This window comes from Agelaius tricolor, unplaced genomic scaffold (assembly GCF_023055355.1).
Source record: "Agelaius tricolor isolate 1412-34295 unplaced genomic scaffold, bAgeTri1.0.p SCAF_3, whole genome shotgun sequence".
Lineage (NCBI taxonomy): Eukaryota > Metazoa > Chordata > Aves > Passeriformes > Icteridae > Agelaius > Agelaius tricolor.
Window position 1 is genome coordinate 41,148,291 of NW_027269263.1, and position 21,600 is coordinate 41,169,890.

The following is a 21,600-nucleotide window of genomic DNA, read 5'->3' on the forward strand; positions in this document are numbered from 1 at the left end:
TTGCTAACTCAAAAAATCCATATCAAACATCACTGCAGGCATATGTGTATTACAGCCCTATGATTTACTACTAGTCCTTAGATTTCATAAATGGAAACCTGAGGTACAGACTAAGAAGGGTTCATAGAAATTAACATTACATATGATGGAAATATATATTCATCAGTTCAGCTGAGAAAACAGGGAGCTCAGAAAAAGGCTGTGGTGAACTTCATAATCCTATTATCTATCCCACCAACCTTTAAAATGGCACAGGCATCATTATACTGTAGCCCCAATGTACTGCAGCTGCAGAATCAAATAAGAGAACAAAGAATTCTCTGAAATCATGCAAGAAGTGTCACTCATGAGAGATGCATTAAATTACTTACACTTCCAGGTTACCATCCTAACGATGCTATCATGATGCCTCCTATCCTTATTAAACTAGAGACTTTCATGTCATATAATTTCTTTAATTTCTATTTCAAACAATACAACTAAAACCTGTTTTCCACTATTGTCTTTTACTTTAACAGATGTCCTTTCCCTGTTATTTCACTGGTCTGCTCTACCAGCTGTTTTGGTGACCAAGTAAAACGCCCTAAATATTTGCAGCCTATGCATGGCACTACAAGAATCAAAAAATACCTGTATTCAGGTCTTGTAGGGTGATCATCCCTTGACCACCTGTATCCTGATTCATCCTGCAAAACATACAGGCAAAACAACTGCATGACATGTATCTCAATGTCAGATGTCAAGTACAATTAGTTGCCAAACGGTACTTAATTATTGCAAAACCAAAGCATTTAATGAGTTAAAAAAATATTACCCCTTGCAATAAATATCTTCTCAATTTATTCACTGTATCCATTTACTTTTTATTTTTTTCCTGTGTCAATATTGAAGAGAGCAACTTTGCAATGCTATACAAAACACAAACTACAGAAGTTTCCAAAGCATATATACATGCTCTGACTTAAAGAAGACTTTTGTCTTCAAAATATAAACTACCATCAACACCCTGAAATTACAGAATTTCAAACAGCTGGGTTGCAGGGGGCAACAATGATGACCTTTCCAGTATTTTAATTACCTAGTATTGAAGTCATAATGGGAAAATAAATATCATAAACATGGGAGAAGAATCACCTTACGTACGCCTCGGTGCGGAGGGCCACTTCTTCGGTCGTGGGCGAAACTGCGTCCCGCGTTATAGTCTCTGTACTCGGCGTGACCGTAATCGTCGTAGCGACTGTAACTCCCGTCCCCAGGCCTCTCAAGCAGGGCTGGTTTCTTGGGCACAATGTTTACTATTCTGTGGTAATCACCCTAAACCACAAAGCAAACAAAATCATATTGCTTTTAACAGCTGAAAATCCGTAACGCACAAAGAAATGTGGAACCAAGTTATTTCTAAATTTGGGACTTGAAAGAGGAAATTGCACAGGGAAACAGCAAACATTAAAAATCATGCCAGTCTGACAGTGGAATAACTGATTAAATCTAACTGGACACTACTCATATTCAATCCTTAGGCATTACAAGTTTAATTATAGAGGGAAATTTTTAAACATGGTTTAATTGTCTTTTGGAAGTTTATAAGCAGTAGCAATAGCTACTTTCTGAGCATCGGTTAGCTACATGCATTCCTCAGATTTTTACATTATCTTTAGAATGCAACAAAGAAAGCTGCACCTGTAACGTCTACAAAAAAATAAGAGTCCATTTGAAAATACTAACAATTTTTTTTATGTCCATAACATCCTCCATACTGCAGAGACTGTATTTAAGATAGACCTTGCTTCATAACCTGAATAGATAAACACACACTGAATACAATGCATTATTGTATACTAGATTCTAGTGACAGAATTTTAATACTCTTGGATTTTCTTTTAGTGCAAATTTCAAGAAGCTTTTTGTTAGAACACAAATTCAATTTATTTCCTTCAAATAGCATGTCATATACCATTTGTCAACTAAAGAAATTCTTTGTTTATTAAGTACAAATTGCACAGCTGCAAAAGATACAAATTCAAATTTACTAGAACTAAGCTTTATATAAGTCAACTGCAAATAAAAAGTGAATGAAAACATGAATGCAAGATTTTGCATTCATGTTTTCATTCACTTTTTAAAATTTATTTTAAAACTAAATCTTCTTCCTTTAGCAAAATGTTTTCTTAATGGGCCTTAAACAAAAGCTACTAATGCAGACACTTGAGCTGGCATGTGCAATTTGGATTTGGCAGGGGGTGGAGGGGGAAGACACTCAAGCTATTTTAACAGTAAGAAGTCAATCTAATAGTTTCTGATAGTTTTTGCAGAAAAATACAGTGTATTCACAAACTGCTAAATATTGTCATGCAAAAAAAAAAAGTTCTGATTTCAGAGACCACCCAATAAACACAACAAACAGACTAGAGGGCAGTTTAAAGCCAGCCATACAGGTGCAAAGTGGAGACTATATACACAGTCATAATGTTTGATCTACTCTTACCTCATCAAACATCCTCCACACGTAATTATTTTTTTAGTTTGGTGTCTTACAAAGATCTGCTGTGCAGCTTAAATAAAACTGCTCCATGCTTTAACCTCACCCAGAAGACCCCACTACATAACTATACTGGCATATAGAAGAACAGTTACAAAAACTGTTATGAACAGTTACAAACAGTTATGAAAACTCCATGAATATCCTCCTTGCACAATTATGTTAAGTGCTTGCAATTTCACATTTTTTAACAGTAACTGTGTTTCTACTACAATCTATATTTAATATACAATTAGAACCCAGTTTAGATGAGGACACATCTCTTGATTTCTTCAAAAAAAAAAAGATGCTTCATTCTGTATCATTGGCACATCTTATTTCCAACATACTAACCTAGCAGCAAACACTAAGCATATTAACAGATTGAACAAATTAATCTCATTTCACTTGTCTAATGAAAATTAAGTCAGACTTCTACATGTGGACACAAATACAATTTCACAGGCTTACAAGGACAGAAAGTACCTTCCAACTATCTTGAATCTGCAGAGCTGTATGAGAAGGAACTCCATATCCATCTTTCAGTAGGGCAGAGAGACACCATATCTTGCTTTGCCCAGCAACTGGGGGTGTTGCTTTGGTACAGATAGGCAATATTAATTGTGGTGAGTGTACTCCGCTACTCCCTTCAACCCCAGTTCCAAACATATAGCATTGAACTACCTAGTTAACACTTGCATCAAAATGGGTGCATCACATCTTTTAGACTATAAATTCTTATAATGCCTGATCACACATTGTTCCCTGGACAGCCTGAAAGATTACGGGAATTTAGAAATGTCACTGATGCTACGGTTAAATTAAATTTGCTACGCATTAGTCAAACAACTGAAAAAACACCTGTGAAAGTACATTCTGCCTTTCCTCTTGCCCTATCTTGATAAGCGTTTTGGAGAAACAGGCAGCTAAACACCCTGTGGAAATCAACCCGATTTCCAGCTTGCTGAAAATGAAAAATGTTACTGTTGCCTATCACAGTAACAAAAATGTCACAGAACAGACAACCACTAATAAACTCAAATAGAGAAGCCTGTGTAATTAGTTACATAGAGTAACCAAAAGTCTCCAAAGAGACAAGCTGAAAACAAAACAGAGGGAACCCAGAAGGTGCACTAAATCAGCTATGGCATTATTTCAACATTTGCCATAAGTAAAAGGGAAGTCAGATAAGAGGAACTGGCGCCTGAAATTTTATTTTGCCAAAAGCATATTACACAGGATGCAAATAGAAATATCAAAAAGTATTCTTTAAATTCTATTTATGGTGTAATACCTCCAAAGACAAAGCTACAACCTGTTTTATTTATTTGTTGGAGACTTCAGACAAGGGAGGGAAAAAAATGGCCCAACTCTGTGGAACAGAGAATTCCTAAAAGCATTCTGAAGTTATACTATAGCACAGCATCTGCAATTGCTTTTACAAGCATACCATACATAGGTACATAACACACCACAAAAGACTCTGTATCTACAAAGCAGATTTCTGTTCTTGTAAAGTGTTTCCTTTACAGGACTCCAAAGCACAACTTTAGCAAAGATGTACTTTCAACACTTGTTAAAAACATCTTCTCCTGTACGTTAAACATTATAAAGAAACTTTGTTGGTGACAAGAACAATCATGAAAGAAGTTCCTTAACCATGTCAAGTTACTTAAAAGAAACACTGACATAAAAAGATGTTGTCATCTTATTGTGAAGCTCCCATACCTTCTCGGTGATGTCTCATGTGCAGCTCCTCACAGCACTGATTCCTTCTTCACAGCACAACCAACAAACTCCATCTCTCTTCACAGCACAACCAACAAACTCCAACTCCCCTCACAGCACAACCAACAAACTCCAACTCTCTCTTCAACCAGCTAACCCTTTTGTAGCACTCATCTTCTTACTGGACACAGCTGTGGCCTGTTAAGAGCAGGCCTGTTCCTAATCTTCGGTGATTAGTGCAGCTGCAACTCCTCAGGTGTGAGACTACCTTCTGCACTATTCTCTTACATTCTATCCCTCCACAAAAAGACTATGGAAAAATATAACATTAGTATAGCCTCTTGTTCCCCAGAAGTCATTAAAAATCCTGTGCTTAATAACATGAAGAATTACACCAAAATACAAATATTCTAAAACAGTTCCAACAGATTTGAAAATTTAAAAAAATAAACTAATACTTAATTCAGTAGGCAGCCTATTATTTCTGTGCAGATGCATGTGCCAAACTGCTGACTTCAAGGAACAGGGGAAAAAATGAACTTGGGATATACTTGGAACTTACACAGGTAGATAAATCCATCCCCTATGGTAAGGTCATTGTATAAAGGTACAGGATAATGTTATAATGCTACAGACACAATGCTTACTGCACACTTACATCACTATGAATCCTTGGAGGGAGACGTTCTCTTGGAACTCTTTCATAGTCGTATCGCCCTTCGGACCACATTTCATCTCTTCTATAGGCCACTTAAGGCAATGAAAATACAATTAGTGAAAACCAGACCCATTATGAATAGACAAAAGGACAGTGAGCAGAAAAATAAAGGTTCCAGGATTTCTCCCAGTACAATGTATTATGCACAAGCTCTGTACATACACTTTTTATTATTAGCCCTTTAAAACATGGAAAGTATGTAATGTACTTGGAGCAAAAATAACTTGCAGTATGGGCAAGAACATGGAACTGGAAATTAGTCCAGTATAATCAGTAAAATTACAGGAACTGGAAATACTATAAACCATTCTACTGAAATATATGCATACTGCAAGTACTAGATGTACAGACAAATGCACACACACATACCTTATAGCAATTTTAATAGTGGTCTGCTAAAAATACTAGAACTTTTAAAAAAGTAATTCAACATCTATTTATTAGATTAAATAATTTCTACTTTTTAATAAAATATAATAACTTTGAATTATTTCATCAGCTCAACTGTCTGGAAAGAGATCAAAATGCAGCACATAATTTCTTAGTACAAAGCCCCACATTTTGATTACATGTATACAATACATTCTTCACATGAACATACTTCCTGTTTTAAATTGGGAGCCAGCAGAACAAAAAAAAAAAACCCCTCTTTTCAGAGGAAAGGGACTTTGGAAGCAGAGTTAGTCATTAAAGACAGGTGGAAATAAACCATCATCCTAAGAGATTCTACTCATGCTGTGCTAGACAACACAGACTTGAGGAGTTCAAACCTTTCAGCTGATTATAAAGGTGACAAATTATCTACTATACAACACTGAAAGTAGATATGCAACTGCTAGAACTATATTTTTCAAACCTTCCCTTCACAGTAGTAGCTCTAGCTGTTAAAAACAGTCAATACGGAAAAGTAACAGCAGGTCATGCTCAGAAGGAGAAATACATAATGTTACCTACTTGCACAAAATAAAAACACTTTACTGGAAACAGACTTTGAAGCCATATAAAATTATTCATTAGTACAGATGCTAAGAATTAACATAAAAGAATTAATAAACTGTAAACAGAGGTAGCACTAATTCTGATACACACTTTTGCAAAATATAACAACACTCACATACTTACTTCTCTGTCAGTTTTAGCAACTCTGCTTCTGAAGATCCATTCACCTACCTACAAAAAAAAAGAAACTGAGGTTAGCAAAAAATACAAATATATTCATCACAAATATATTTTTTTCTGTTAAGTAAACCAGACAGGCACAATCTAAATGTTTTAGCTGCCTGTACCCTGTGATCTGTCTTTGTAAAGAAAAATAAGATTCAGTTGCATGTGATAAGAAGTTAATTAAAAGCTTGATCTTTTTTCTTTTGGTAAAAGAGAGTGAATGAAGAAGTTCTTTCCTCAACTACAAGATGCATCTTTGTTCAGAGATTCAACCCTAGCATTGGTTCAAACAAACCAGATTGTCTTCTTAAAATTATAGTCCCATTTTATAACAGACTTGACCTTAAGTTTGTTCTACAACCAAGACACAGAACTAGTCTGATGTAGCTACAGGTTATAAATCAAAAGCTGACTAAACCAACCAGCTGATCCTAGTTTTGGTAAGGACAAAAGCGAGAGGATCCACTGTCCCTGCCCTCTCCAGTAAGCTCCATGCATGAGTTACTAATTCTGAAACCACTGCTCATACTGCTGCATTGGATGGTCAGCTGCATCATCAGAAGCACCTTCCTGGCACTTTCACAGTAACTGCCTCAACTTTTCTTTATTTTGTACTTCACTGACCTTTTCTAGAGCCTTAAAAATGCACACCAGGGTTGTATGTGCGTGAACAGTTCTTAGGCCAACCCCATGCCCTCCTTCCCACATTACCAGGAGGATGCTCTATGTGCTCTTAGCTGTCCCCACCATCCTCTTTTCTTTGTGCCCAGAACAGTACTTGAACATTTCTGTGGTTTTATGTACAGGAGGGGCAGAATTAGCTATGGCAAGGCAAAATCTTGATGCTGAAAAGGCATGACCTAAAACACTTCACAGCTGGTCCCTCATGCCCAGGCTTTGCCCAGGGTGGACCATTCCTTCTGTCTGTACTTAGCACAGCTGGGAAGCACCTGAAGTGCCCACAGCACCCACTGCCCCCTGCTCATCCACAGCCCACCTACCTCTCACACCAACAGAGATTTAGGTACTTGATGGCAACCCTCAGTTTTTTAGACAAACAGCAAAATACCAAGAGCTGAATTCAGATGAGGTTTTCAAGCAGGCTGCTTTTTTTTCCATTTGGACAAATACAGTAGTGACCCTGTCCTTTTGCCTGCAGAAGTTATTGAAACTGTTAACTGAACACAATGTTCAAAAAGCAACATAGATAAATGCTACTGAAGCTGAGGACAGACCTGCACCTCATGCTGCTTTGTCAGTCAAACCACCTGCAACAACCCAACACACATCACTGGCACCGACACTCACATACACACCCCGTTATTTTATCAGGAATCAAGCTGATAAAAACACTCCCCTTTTTTTATCACTGCCAGACCTCACTGAAATGAGCAAGAATTAAGACCAGTATTTCGACAAAAACACAAGCTGGAAAAAGGTAGAGCTACACTATCACAAAAGTCAACAGACTGACAAAAAATATACACTAGACAACAAGCAACTATGCAGGTGGAAAAAAAATCTCATCTGCATTTAGAGGAATGAAATGAAGAAAGGTAATCAGGCAGAATCAACCATCAAGTACATTGGTTAAAATGGTGCTAAGGTAAACAAGTAGAAGACCAATTTTATACAGAAGACAAAACTAACAAATTTTAGCTGAGAACAATGAGATAAAATAGGATCTATTTGAAAACATCAAAAGAAAATAATGCTTGAAGGGAAGAAAATGCAATTCCCAGCATCTTAAGCACCTTTTATCTGTTTCTATAGAAAAAGAAAACAATCCATTTCTTAACTGATGTGACCTAACATAGCTTTAATTAAAACCATGGACAGTTTAAACTCTTAGCATCAACATCAGAAGATTCCATTAACAAGGACTCAAGAGCTCAAATCTCTAATGCTGTATTGAGATTCATCTGTTCTCTCAGTAGGCACAAAGTTGTTGTAAAACAAAGAATGAGAGAAACCTGGTTTTGTTTCACACCAAATACTGTAACTCATCCTGATTAACTATCTTCTATTAACATATACAACAAAAAAAGAAAAATAGTTGATGCTTAATATTATGATATATAATCACTTGCCATATTTATTTAAAAAATCTCTTCCTATTTTTGATCAGAGGTGACTATTTTACCTAAAGCAGTGTCTTCTCTCAAATAAACACATTCTGTAAGTGCAGAGGTCATTCTATGAACACATCACAAGCTGCTCTACTGTAGCCAGCCACCAAGAATGGCTTTACTCCAATTAGCACTATATTTTGCTCTATGCTAATATAGGTTTTTTCATCAGGCAGACTACACAGGACTCTTCAGATTTTTTGCACCTTCCTGATGCATTTGCAAAGCACTCCAGTACTTTGAAAGATTGGTACACAATTCTTGTCTGCTTACACTTACTTGAGACATCAATTTTCATCAAGGCTACACGTGTCTGCTTCTCCAGGATTTTTAATTTTCTAGTGTGTGCTATCATCCTTCTGCAGAATCCACATTTTTGTTTTCAACACATACAGCCTCCTAATCCAGATGGCTACATCTTGCCATATGTGAACAAAGCAAATGCAGAGACAGGCAGCTGGAGTGCCTCCCATGCCACTGGGACATATCTGGTTTTATAATGTTACTTTGATAAACAGCAGAGACTGACAAATGTGAGCCAATTTTGTCTATCGTCTCTACTTTGGAAAGCTCTCAAAAAAGCTCAAATGCTTTTGTACAAGATGTAGGAGAGATGTAACTTATTAGCAACAGCACTATGAAAATTGGAATGATTCCTGCTGTGAGGATATAAAGACAGAAAATATTGTTTTATCTTCCAACAATTAGACTCTGTATTTGATAATCCTCAAAGATAAGCCAGTATCTCTTACCTAGACAGAAAGCAAGACAGATAAAAATGGGTTTGGGGGAGAAAGTTACTTTCTCATCTTCCCCTCGTACTTGGGACAGGTAAAACACGCTGAATAGACACAGTCCTACTGGAAAAATTAAAAAGTACAAGTGTGAGAGCAGAGGGAAACACCAGGAAATAAAATAACATGAGAAAGGCACTGAGAAAAACCAGAGATTCAAAGACAATCTGTCTCTGCCTAATAGCAAATATTAGGCTGTAAGAGTTTCAAAAGCATTTAGAAGTATGACTGCAACAAGTCTAGGGATATTCACCTAGATACCAAGAGGTTTTCTTCCAACCTTTCTCAACCCATTCACAATGATTTTTACTTAAAACAGCGTGCATAAACTGAATATAATAACAGCAGCAGCATTACAATGAGGATTTACAATCCCACCAGGTCCACTTCCTTTCTACATCATTATGTCACTGGGACAAGAGCAATGGAAGCAATGCATTGGGGGTTATATTAACAGAATGACTGGTCTATTAGCACTTATCTTTGCCTGACCACCTGCAGTTACTGACCTGCCCATCATCAGTGCCAGTGCCATGAAAAGCATATTCTACCAGGCTCTGATGTAGCTGCTCCACCAGCAATGTCACTGCAAACAACTGCATGGATCACCACTGCTCCTGTGGCTTTCCATCCTGCAGCACAAACACCCTGACAACAAAATATGGCAGCTTTCCATATTGCTGCCATAACCAGTCAAAACCACAACATTCTCAAAAATTATTCTTGAAAGTACCAACCAACCCATAGCACTTCACATAGGGCAAACCACTGCATCAAACTGTCCTCACTGGTTGTGCGGGTTCCCACATCTTTTTGTTATTTCTACCTTTGCTCCCTTGAAGTCACAGATAAAGAATTTATAGACTATCCTTGAAAACACTAATGGAGGAGAAAGAGCCTACTTAAGGAGTATGAGTGAGAATAAAGAACCATGAAGAGTAGACTTGAGATGCTTAAATACTGGTAAGGACTTAAAATATTAGTTTAACAACAGAATACCCTGTTGTTAAACTAATCACACAGATTTATTCTGGAAGACTTATTCTAGTACTTATTAGGAAATGACCTGAGTTACACACTCATGTCTTACTTATCCCTCAATAAGGATATTGAATCATGCACCAACATACCCACCACATACATCAAAGAAAGTGTTTACCATGATATTTATATAGCCTCCATACACTCACTACGAATTATTGTTTAAAATTACTCTCAGATGTATGCACAAGGAGGACGAGCCTTCCCTTCAAAACAAATATACAAATTAAAGTGAGAATCAAAGTCTTCTGTCCCATATGGGTTCCAAAGAGGATTAAATGATGAGGCATACAAGCCATCTCGGGCGCTGACCCAGCAGCCGCTGCCCAGAGGAGGCCGATCTGCCCAGCGCTCGGTCCCGCCGCCGAGTTTGAGCGCAGCCCGCGGGCACTGGGGCTCCACAGCGCTGCCGCCGCCCTGGGGCTGCCCCCGCGCGGGAGGGACGGACGCGCTCCCCAGGCCGTCTCTCGAGGCTCCGCTTCCCAGGGCGGGCGCTCCGCCACCCCGAGCACGTGCTCGCAGAGGGGGCAGGAAGGCGGCCCCGGAGCGCCCCGCAAGAAGCCGAGCGCGTCCCCCCGCAGCCGCGGGCCAGAGGATCGGCTCCGGGCGCGCTGGTTCCGCGGAGGAAGGCGGCCAGCCCGCGGCTCGGCCCTGCTCCCGGCCCCGCCGCTCACGCACCTGCCGCTGCCCCGTTTCCCGCTCCCGCTCCCGCTGCGCGGCAGCCCCGCACAGCCCCGCACAGTCCCCGCCGCTTCCGGCGCTCCCGAGCCGTCGGCGGAAAGCCCCGCCCGCCACCGCGGAGCCGCCGTCCATTGGCCGCGGCCGCGCCGGGAGCTGCGCGTCGGCGGAAGCGCGACGGGCCGGGGCGGCGGCGGCAGCAGCAGCGGTAGGGAGGGAGCCAGCCAGCCTGCCTGCCTTGTGTTTCGGGCCCTCCCGCCCCTCCGGGACCGCAGCTGCGCCTCTCCGGGCCGCGTCGCACGATGGGCTCCCGCGCGGGCTGAGCCCCGCCGTGACGGGTACGCGGGGCCGGGGCACCGCGGGGGTCGCGAACGCTCGGTCACGGCTCGCTCGCTTCGGGCCTTTGCGGAATAGGAAGGGCGAAATCAGCGGCTGGTCGGGGCCGCGCTGTGATGTTGTGGCCAAAGGTGTTAATACAGCGTGTGGAAGTTCCTGCAGTCTGTGGTTCTGTTGCTTTAATGTCGCTTTGCTCGCGCTGAACTCTGAAATAGATGACATGTCTCCTGATTTGAGGAGGAATGGGTGTCGCTAAGTGAGTTACCCAGATCTGCCCCTCCTGGGTGAACCCAGATGCGATTGAACCAAGCAGCTCTTCTCCCATCTTGGCTGTGCTGAGAATCCCCTTAAAAAGACACTATTGGAAAACCTTTTGTGGGCTTTCCCTTTGGAGCGTGGGGGAATTGGTAGCATAGAAACGATGAACTTCTGAGGGCCCTGAGTCTCTCCAGTGGAGGCAAACGAAGACAGCCCAGGCCTCCAGAGCACTCCTTACTTCTGTAGGTATTGCACATTTGTTGTCGAGTAAAGCAGTTACTGCTGTATCATCTTCGTTCACAGTAAAGTCTCAGCAAATGCTGATTAGTACTGGGGATAGAAATGGAATTATATCATTATATCTGTCTGGAACAAAATTCTACTGATTTTGGCCAAGGTCAATGTGACACCTATATGTAATCTGGAAAAGGAACATATGTGAATTATATGTGTTTGATAGATAGTCCAGGCTGATGGTCTGGTTGGCCAGTCTTACTTTCCCTAAGCTTTTGTTGTTAGATCAGTATGTAGAAGTGTTTTGATTCAAAGCACAGATCCTTTTTATGATCCTCTTTGGCTTGAACTGATTGTATTCTTTCTTTACTGATAGTGCTAATCTTATTTACCAACTCTTGATCCTATTTAATATTTGCTTGGTACTGTTTAAGTGAGTATGAGATAAAACAGATTATTCTCTTACAGCCTGTTCCATGCCCCTTGTGCAGGGCAGAATTGCAGCAAGTGGTTGAGTGGTTCATACCCTTGTCAGGGACCAAGGAGAACGTGAGTTTGGTTTCATCCTTTACCAGACACTTGATGATTAGCCTGAGCCAAGCTCCTGCCACAACTAATGGTTTGTTGATTTGGGTTTAAACTCCATTGACATTATTAAATCAGGAAGAAAATACTGTGTTTTAAGGATCAAGATAGAAACACTCTAATTGACCTGAGCAGGAGTGTCTTGGGAAACTTGCTCACAAATCATTTGTACATAGTTCAGTTGATTAAATCGTAGATCTGACATTGCTGCACTGCACTTAAAAACAAACATACAAGTTTGTGCTTTTAAGTTGAAATACCAAAGTTAAGTCATGAAAGTATAAGTAAATTTAGGCTCCACTTGATGATTCAGAGGCATTTGAGCTGTTTTAATGGTGTCCTCATGTGTTCTGGGATAGAGTAGAGAAGCCAATTACTGAAATTAATCATTGTCTTTCTGTGATATCCCCAATACTAATGACAGATGCTGCATTAAGCATATTGGATCGAAGCAAAACACATTCGTGTACCTGATCTATTTTTGAGGAGACTTAATCATTGCAGACAGATGGCTCTTGTCAAAAAATGGCTTCTTTTAGTTTGAGTTGTTAGAAAAGACAAAAAAATTGAATTCAAGAAGTCATTGTAATGAGACATAACTCTATTGTCAAAGTTAGTATGTGAAAGTGATAAATGAAGAAGGCATTAATATTACAGAGAGACTATTACATTAATGGGAATTGTGTGCAGTTCTGTGGAGGTATCATAAAGGCTTTTAGCCAATGCTTTAAAGTTGAGTAATGAAGGTAATACCTTGAAGATCAAGAGAGCCCCAGAAAAGCATCCAGGATAAAATAGAAATAGCCTTGAAGCCAGGCTGTACCTGACTTTCAGTTGAGTCTCCTGCAGCAAGAAGAAAGCTGAGATGTTGTTTTTTGGTTCATTTGGAGATTTTTGTGAGGAAAGAGGATTTTTTTTTCTTGTCAGCTGAGCGGAGAGACTGGTAATCATGGAGAAAGAATGTGATGAAAATCTTAAACTTATATTGGACATTTCTATGAAGTTAGAAAATTCCTGAAGTAGCAGGACTCTCAGCCTTGTAATGATGAGCCTCCAGATGACATGTCTTATCTGGTGACTTAGCTAAAGCTGGAACTGGCATTTTTTCACTCCTCTGACTAGAAAACATCATTATAATAAATGGTGATAACCATACAGTTGCTGTACTCCATCTTGTATTAAAGTTGTGTCTGTATAGTGAGTCAGACATTAAAAATAAGCAGTACTTGCGCAACAATCCTAAACAATACAAATTGATAAGAATATTTGGGCAGTTGGAGCAGCAAAACTGTTAAGCCCAAATTTGTCCAGGGGAGTAGAAACAACATTCAACCTGAGCTGTCTGGCAGCCCGTGCTGTCAGGGTGCAACTCTTTCAGCTTCTGGAAAAAGCAGTGTGCAGCTGGAAATGGTGATTCTGTAGGCTGCTTTCATTAATAATTTCCTAACAGCTGAGCTGTTAGGCCAGTAGTAATCTCTGCATGATGTCTCACCTTCTCTGTGGAGGTTTGCAATGTGGCATTGTGCAATATGCAGGCTGACTGCTCTCCAGTCATGCTGTTCTCCCTGGTGCCTGCCCATTAAAATGTGGGCTGCTTTGCCTAATGTTGCAAGGTGCTCCAACTTCTCTTGCCTTTTAGGCAGAGTGAAATTGTTGTATTCAGATACTTGAGGTTCACCTCCAGTGTTTTCTCATCCACTGCTGCAATATATTAGCACTGGCAATGTAGCATAATGCAGTGTTGAGATTGCTCTTCCTGAATCCTTCTATCCACTGTATATCTGGATAACTGCACTTCAGGCCATCCATTCACATGGCATGTTGCCAAGTCAGTCTGGTTAGGCTTGTCAAGGATACTAATGCCAAGGAGAAAGGAATTTGGGATAACGAACCCAGTCTGCCTAACACCAGATGCAATGTGTGGCCTTTATTGCAAATTTATTCTGTTTTCATTTGCTTAACCTTTATGTTGCCATTTTTGCTCATGCCAGGAAACAGTCTCTGAACATGAAAAACCTCAAAATTGAATCACTTGGAAACTGCCAGTGCAATGAATTGTGAAACAGTAAGCATGTAAGGAAAGAGAAGCAAAGCACTTGGACAATCAGTGTCTACTGGGAATATCAGGCCTTCAGATAACTGAATCATGAAATGCCAGAAAGTATCAGCCGGATTAGAGTGTGATATTAGTTACTTCTGTTGGCACTTGGCCAAGCAATCTGTTCAGACTGGCTACCCAAGAAGTCCCCTAAGAAACTGTAATATGGCAGATGCTGATTTTAATACTTTAAGGTTTTTATCCCTTCATCAGCTTCTGTCTGCATTTTTAAAATGAGGCAGTCTTGCTGATGTGGCTTGATCCTCAGTTGGGAATTGGCTAGAGGTGCCAGGAAGCAGTAATAAGGCTGTAGGAAAATGGGCAAGGAGGTAGAAATGGGACTGTGTAGGGAGTGGGATTGCTGTACTATTTGGTGTGGCCTTTCATAAGACGTATGTTTTGATCTTAAATTTTACTCACTTAGCTCTTGGTCTGAACCATGGCTACAGAATGGGTCAAAGAGAATGTTTTGCACAGACTTTACACCTCTAAAAATTTTGGGAAATGTCCAAATGTAAAGAAAAACATTGGCTTGTCATTTTCAAGTTAGTTTGGTTACTCTTCACCTAGTATTGGATGATGTGTATGTGGTTATAATAGTATTTTTAATTGATTAATTGTTTCCAGACATATTCAGTTTCAAGAACATGGAAAAGATTGGAAATTAATATGGAAATATTGGAAATTTTCCTGCTTCCTACCAGGAGAAATCTGCCTAGTCAGAAGGAGGAAGGGGAGTGCTTCTACAGAGATGCTTCTTTATGGTCAGCTCTGGACACTTGCAGTTCTAGAGGAGTGCAGAAACTTGAGCAATAGTTAAGAGAGGAAATGAAAGCTTACCACTTTAGCATCATGCTACATTGACTTAAAAATGTATTTATCTCCCTCCCCACAATGATTAGGACTCTGCTTTAGGGAAACTTTTTTTTTTTTGCCCCCGCAACCAATTGTATTTTATTGTATGTTGGATGCAGCTGAAGGGATACTTGCATAAAGAATCAGATCATGCTGGTACTGGCACAAAGGTCAGTAATTTGATACGTTGTCCATAATGTTTAATAAATGGACATTGCTTGTTTCTTTTGGCCCCCAACCTTTCTAATTGCACAGATCAGCAGAGGATTATTGCAAGTACACTAACTTGCCAGTTTTTTCTTGACTACAAATTGACTCATTTAGAACAAAAATATGTTTGGATCCAGGAGATGAGGAAGGAATGTATGTCTTCTGTAGTCCATGAAGGCAAAGGATATGAAAGCTGTGCTCTCCTGCAGCTTTATCATGGCTGTCTGGGCTAGGTTTGAAATAAAATTGAAAGTCTTGAAACTATTTTTAAATTGATTTCTTCGTCCAATACAGTTTAACTCTTCTCTCTTTTTCCTTTCATCAGAAAAATGAGTGGTGGGTTGGCACCAAGCAAAAGCACAGTGTATGTGTCCAATTTACCCTTTGCTTTGACTAACAATGATCTGTACAGGGTAAGTTTTAAGAGATGCATTGTTTAAATTAAACTTGTTGACAACAATTTTGACTGTAAAATCAATACTGATATATAAGTTTGTCATGATAAAATTATTATTCGTGAAATGCAATTGTCTGTTGCTAAATCTTTTTATTTTGTTTTATATTTCAGATATTTTCAAAGTATGGGAAAGTTGTCAAGTAAGTGACCTGATATGGCCTTCTATTTTTGTACCTCTCATTTTAAATATTTTATGTCTTTCCTTCACTTGAAAGTCTTAAGCTTTTTGTAATTAAAGTATGAATGTGGAACTGTATTGAAGTTCTGTTCATTTTTAATAAAGTATAAATTTAATTTAACAACTGAAAGTTCTTGCAGTTACATACATAATACAAGAATATTTGTGCTTGGGACATGTTTTGCTAACCATTTTTGAAGAGCAAGTAGAATGTTGTTACATACCATCAGTCTTTTCTCTGAAAGAGTTGAAACAGTGTTCTTCTAGTATAATTCCCCTTTCCTTCACCACTGTGGGGCACAGTGGGTAAGTGTGAAAGTGGGAGCTTCTTACATGAACTAGATGTCACAGTTCCCACAATTGCAGTGTGCAGTTCTCTTTGATTCTAGAGGGGCTGGTTATTGTGACTGCTTAGTGTTTTACCTAAAGCTAGATGTAAGACTGCATTAATGGATTTCACTATGTGGGGTGTTTGTGAACAATATATGTTAGTATCTGCCTCTGTGTTCAAATGCTAGAAAGAAATGCCACAGGAAGGAACTGACTGGTTTGTTTCTTTTTTTTTAATTGGTCAGAATAAGGAGACTCTGGTCTTCAGTTTTTAATCTTAAACCAGCAAGTATCTTCTCTAATTTCTAGTAGCTATTGCAGTAACCTGTGAGATACAGTATCAAAGTTTATGAAGTCTCAGAAGTGTGTTTCAGGTGACAAATAGCAGGAAAAGCAAATATATCCTGACTATTATGAATTCAACTGAGTTTGTTCAGTAAGAAATCAGACTTTCTATGGTTCCGACAAGTTCCTGACCTTTTAAAGATTTGTCACACTTGATTCTTTCTATTCTTGTGTTATTAACTGGCGTGTTCAATATCCTGATTAGAAGTCTGACAGTCATACCAGGCTTCTGTTGGAATTCTTCAAAGAGTAGATTGGCATAAAAATTAATAGAATTGTCCTAAAGTCAGTTTGATTGACACTTGAACTTAATGCAGTTGGACATGTCCAAGAGGCTTTGTTAGTAAAACAGTTAAGTTCAACCTTTTTGTGCATGTATTTGGGGAAATTTGAGATTTCTTTACTGTGTTTTTACCATATGGGTCATCTGTTACTTAAACAGGTTGTATGTTAAGCCTTCTGTATTGAAGTGGGGTTTGGTTTTTTGGTTACTTCTTAGAATTTTGGCTTGCCCTGTGGCTGAACCTTGTTTTGCCTGTGGTGGACATAGGGAGGAGTGTATTCCCTACTTTTTTATGTGTACTTTGATTTTTATGTACATGCTCCCTGACATTCTGGTTCTCACTGTTGTTTTGTTAGGTTTTTTCAGGACTAAATACAACTGACACTAAGATTGAAAGAATTGAGGCTGTGTGGATTCCAGCCATACACACAACCAGGCCCTGTCTTCTAGATTTTTATCTTTAGGTTTTGTTTTACTGTTTCTAGATTTTCATGAACTTCTCAGTGTACTATTGAAGCTGTTGATTTCAATGTTAGACTGAAGATTTAACTTTGCATGTCATGTGAAATAACACATGCATCCATGATCTTTGGCTTTCAGTTGGAGATATTTGTAGAACAGTACTACATATAGGTAGTTGTGAACCTGTTTAGCTGATTAGTCCTACACAAACATAGATTTCTCAGTTTGGAGGCAGTTCACACTGTGCTTTTCATCAATAATAGCAACGGTAAGATTACTCATGAATTTTCCTTTCACCTCCAGTATACGTAGTTCCCTCCAGTTAGGTTGCTTGTAAATTTAAAGATTATGTTTTCTGTTCTTCAAGTCACCCAAGGGAATTAAGAGTGACGCTGGTCCCAGAAAGACCCACATGCTTTTTAAAAATCATCTCCACTCTACCTCTATGGCCAGGTTAGCTGCTCCTTTGAATTTCTGTTTAATGAGTATTTTTATTGTTAAATATACTTTAACTCTTTTGCTGTGTAACAAAGGTAAGATGCCCCTGAGATTTATAAGGAAAAAAAAATCTCTGAAATAATTGTAGTGTGTTTCACTAAAATCAATAATGTGGTTATGTTTCCAGAGTTACCATTATGAAAGACAAAGACACCAGAAAGAGCAAAGGAGTTGCCTTTATTTTGTTTTTGGATAAGGAATCTGCACAAAACTGTTCTCGGGCACTTAATAACAAACAGGTAAGTTGTAGAAAGTTTTTATGGCAGGAGGGTTGGGCTTTCAGTCCCAAAACATTTACCTTTTCTTTCCAATTTTCTGTAGTTGTTTGGAAGAGTAATAAAAGCAAGTATTGCCATTGATAATGGAAGAGCAGCAGAATTCATTCGCAGGCGTAACTACTTTGATAAGTCTAAGTGTTACGAATGTGGGGTGAGTAAAACTAAAAGAAATGGACAAAGGTTGTGGGTTGACATAAGAATAACTTAATAATTGAAATAATACTAAATAGTAGTAGTAATAGTAGATGGTAATGAAAGTAACAAAGAGAAATAAAACCCAAGAAAAATAAGTGATGCACGTGAAAACTATTGCAATGACAACCTCCTACTCTTTGCTTCAGAGGATCTGCTTTTGCTATATCTTTGGAAGTTCATGATTTAGCTGGCAGTAAAATAAATACAGGAAACAACTGTTCTATGTAGAAGTGAGTTCTAAATTTTAATTAATTCGTGACTTTTCCTGAACATAGTAATGTAGGACAGTGATATTTGGATAGTATTTAATGTCCAGTACAAACTTGATTTATATTCATAACACTTCTTACAGCAAAAGTGTCACCTCACTCCTGTGTCTTAAATTGTTAATTCTGAGGTTTCTATCTTGTTTTGAATCTAAACCATGTGTAGTGTATTCAGTTATTGTAACAGACAAAAAATCTACTGTGCTTGTAGCTTGTTCTCAGTTTGCAGTTAAGCATGCATATCACCACTAATCTCTTCATTTCCATGGCAAGCCTAGAGAAGAGTTTGTCTTTTGTGTGCTAATTCAGCATTCCATTTATCTTACTAATTGCTGCCATTTTTCCCCCCATGAGCTTCCCTCACGGTATGTTTTAATTTATAGTTGTTTGTAATGGCTTCTATTAAGCAATATTTCTTTTTCTCCAAGGAAGCAGGACACTTAAGTTATGCTTGTCCTAAAAATATGCTAGGAGAGCGGGAACCACCAAAAAAAAAAGAAAAGAAGAAGAGAAAGAAAATAGTGGAGCCAGAAGTGTATGTATATTGAGTTACATGTTACTACTACTTTTAGGAAGCTTTATCATACTAAACACTTAAATTAAAGATCTATATTTTTTTCTCTCTCCATGCACAATGAAGTGAGGAGGAAGAAGAAAGTGAAGAGGAAGGTGAAGACCCTGCTCTAGACAGCCTCAGCCAAGCCATAGCTTTTCAGGTACAAAATTGAAGCATGGCGTATTTATAATTTTTTTTTTTAATTCAACTCCCTTCTTTAGCTGCTTTCAGAAGCTCTGATATACATGCATAGGTCTGTCTGCTCTATAGCACTTAGTGGGCTCTGGTTTGGTAGCAGTAGTTGGTAACTATAGTTGGCTTCTTTATATTGCAGGCATGTTCAGTGGAATTTTGTTTGGGTTTCTTGCTCTTTCACTATTGCTGCATTTGTGTGTTGCAGCCTTTTTTTCCTTCAAGCTCCTTTGGTATTTTCTTCTGTCATCTCTGCTGTGATGCTCTGCTAGGTTTTTGCCCACAAATCCCTCTTTACTTTGTTGTCTGAGGAGACAAAAAAGCAGTCATGTATAAGTGACCAGACACATCCTCTGTCCTCACTGGAATGTCCTTGAACATTTATTACTGGGACACTTGCTTTGCCTAATACAGACCATCCCATTGTCTAATAGACCTCATCTCCCAAAACATACTGAATGCATGTAGCTAGCTTATCTAACATCTGTATTACTGTCTTTATTACTTCTTTATTTCTACACCCTTTTGCTTCATGAAACAGAACAAGCCTGACTAGATATTCAAATTTCTTGGGTCCCTGGGCAACATTGTTGCCTATGTGCCTGTCCCCCCCAAAATAACCCTCAAGAATTAATAATTTTGTTCTGAATGTGACTGTAATGAGTGCAGGACTTTTCCATGATGATGTCCAAAAAAGTGATTCACATATTCACAGTGTTCCTCTCTTCCCCCAAAAACTCCACAATTGGAAATAAAACCTATAAAGGCAGGAAACATTCTCATTTCTATTGATGCCTCACTAACACCATCCAAAGATTTTTAACTGGTAAAAATAGGAAGCTTCTATTTAAACTATTAGTTGAATAACCTTCAGTAATAATCCCCAAAGGCATTCATTATGTGAATGAATGACTGCAAAGGACAATAGATAGAAGACTTATTAGCAGAACAAAGCTGATTCAATAACATCAGTTTAAAACATGAGGCATTTTTTGCTTTAGATCTCAGCTAAAGAGATCTGCTTAGATTTTTTGCTTTAGATGTCTCTATATTTTTGGAAGTTTGCCATGGGCAAAATTCCTCTCTTTGAGAATACATGATGGTCCAAACGGCTGCTGTGGTGTAGAAGACAGCTTATATGTGAGAACTACTTTCAGAAATGTTTCCTACTGCTTTGATCACACAGTTTATCTGGAAATAAACCCTTGTACTTCTTTAACTTATTTAAGAATTCAGTGTATATTAAGAATTAGCATTGTTATTTGTAGTGCACGTTAATTTTCCTTAATCTCAGCTAATACTTTTCTTTTCTTCATTATAGCAAGCCAAAATTGAGGAAGAACAGCAAAGATGGACACAGACTGCAGGGGAATCTTCAATTTCAGATGATTCAAAACGTCCACGGATTAAGAAAAGTGCTTATTTCAGTGATGAGGAAGAACTTAGTGACTGAAATAATACTGTTCTAAATGCATATATCAGATATATATAGTGTACATTTTGTAAAGTGCTACAAAGTGATCTGTAATACAGGTTTGTTTTGATGTTGAAGACAGTGAAAATCATGGGTTTGTTTTATTCTGTCCCCTGATTCTCCCATCTTTTTATATCTGTGTCTCAAAACCTTTCGTTTCAAGGCAACTTTTTAAGAAAATGATGTAATTATACACTTAAATCCAGAAAAGTATCTGTGAGAGTGCGTCTTGCAGTTAGTGTCTAGACCCAAGTCCTAGCAGTGAAATGTTTCATGAGAGAATTTCTTAAGGCTTTTTTCCTAAGAGGAGTTCCTCTTAGGATGACTGTTAACACCACTGATGCTTTATGTGTTGGTCTGTTTGGAAGCAGTGCTTTAGTAGTACTTCAGTAGATTATGAAACTTGCATTAGTTCCTCTGCGTAGGGTTGAATTTCAGCTTTAGGTATTGTCTTTTTACTCTTCATGCAGTACTATAATAAATTATTGTTACATCAACACTGTTTTTCCTGACTGCAGTTTGAGTGCCTAACAGTTATTAGGGTTATCCACAGAGTTTTAAATACACTTGGATCTAACCTGGATCACATCTGAACCTGTTGGCAAAATCCAAAAGGCATCGTTTCCTACATGCCTAAAAAGAGCTTCCATGTGTACTTGGAACCGTCATGGTCTCTTAGCAAAGTGTGTTGCCACGTATTCTGCACATAAAGCTTTTCAGACTTTCTGTGTCCTTAGATC

At 38.7% G+C, this 21,600-nt stretch overlaps 2 protein-coding genes across 5 annotated transcripts in view; one reads left to right on the plus strand and one right to left on the minus strand.

The window, feature by feature from the left end:
* The window catches only part of PPHLN1 (periphilin 1), a 63,871-nt gene extending 52,994 nt beyond the window's left edge, over positions 1–10,877 (minus strand). The window contains exons 1-5 of one of the 2 annotated variants that reach the window (XM_071423584.1): positions 10,771–10,877; positions 6,087–6,134; positions 4,905–4,996; positions 1,144–1,314; positions 631–686 (exon numbers count right to left, since the gene is read on the minus strand). In XM_071423584.1, the coding sequence (XP_071279685.1) occupies positions 631–686; positions 1,144–1,314; positions 4,905–4,996; position 6,087 (320 nt within the window). In that variant the 5' untranslated portion in view covers positions 6,088–6,134; positions 10,771–10,877. Of the gene's footprint in view, positions 1–630; positions 687–1,134; positions 1,315–4,904; positions 4,997–6,086; positions 6,135–10,770 lie in introns of both variants that reach the window. The other variant, XM_071423583.1, reaches the window with a different exon arrangement.
* Positions 10,878–10,928: 51 nt separating this feature from the next.
* On the plus strand, positions 10,929–21,357 carry ZCRB1 (zinc finger CCHC-type and RNA binding motif containing 1). Of its 3 annotated transcripts, XM_071423587.1 has the most exons (9): positions 10,929–11,108; positions 12,067–12,147; positions 15,672–15,759; positions 15,915–15,943; positions 18,027–18,138; positions 18,221–18,328; positions 19,067–19,173; positions 19,279–19,354; positions 20,708–21,357. In XM_071423587.1, the coding sequence occupies exons 3-9, from the start codon at positions 15,676–15,678 to the stop codon at positions 20,837–20,839; spliced, it is 648 nt and encodes a 215-aa protein (XP_071279688.1). In that variant the 5' UTR covers positions 10,929–11,108; positions 12,067–12,147; positions 15,672–15,675; the 3' UTR covers positions 20,840–21,357. The 3 variants fall into 3 exon arrangements, with proteins under 3 accessions (XP_071279688.1, XP_071279687.1, XP_071279689.1); XM_071423586.1 differs by lacking the exon at positions 12,067–12,147; XM_071423588.1 differs by lacking the exons at positions 10,929–11,108; positions 12,067–12,147 and adding an exon at positions 11,271–11,606.
* The last annotated feature ends 243 nt before the right edge of the window (positions 21,358–21,600 follow it).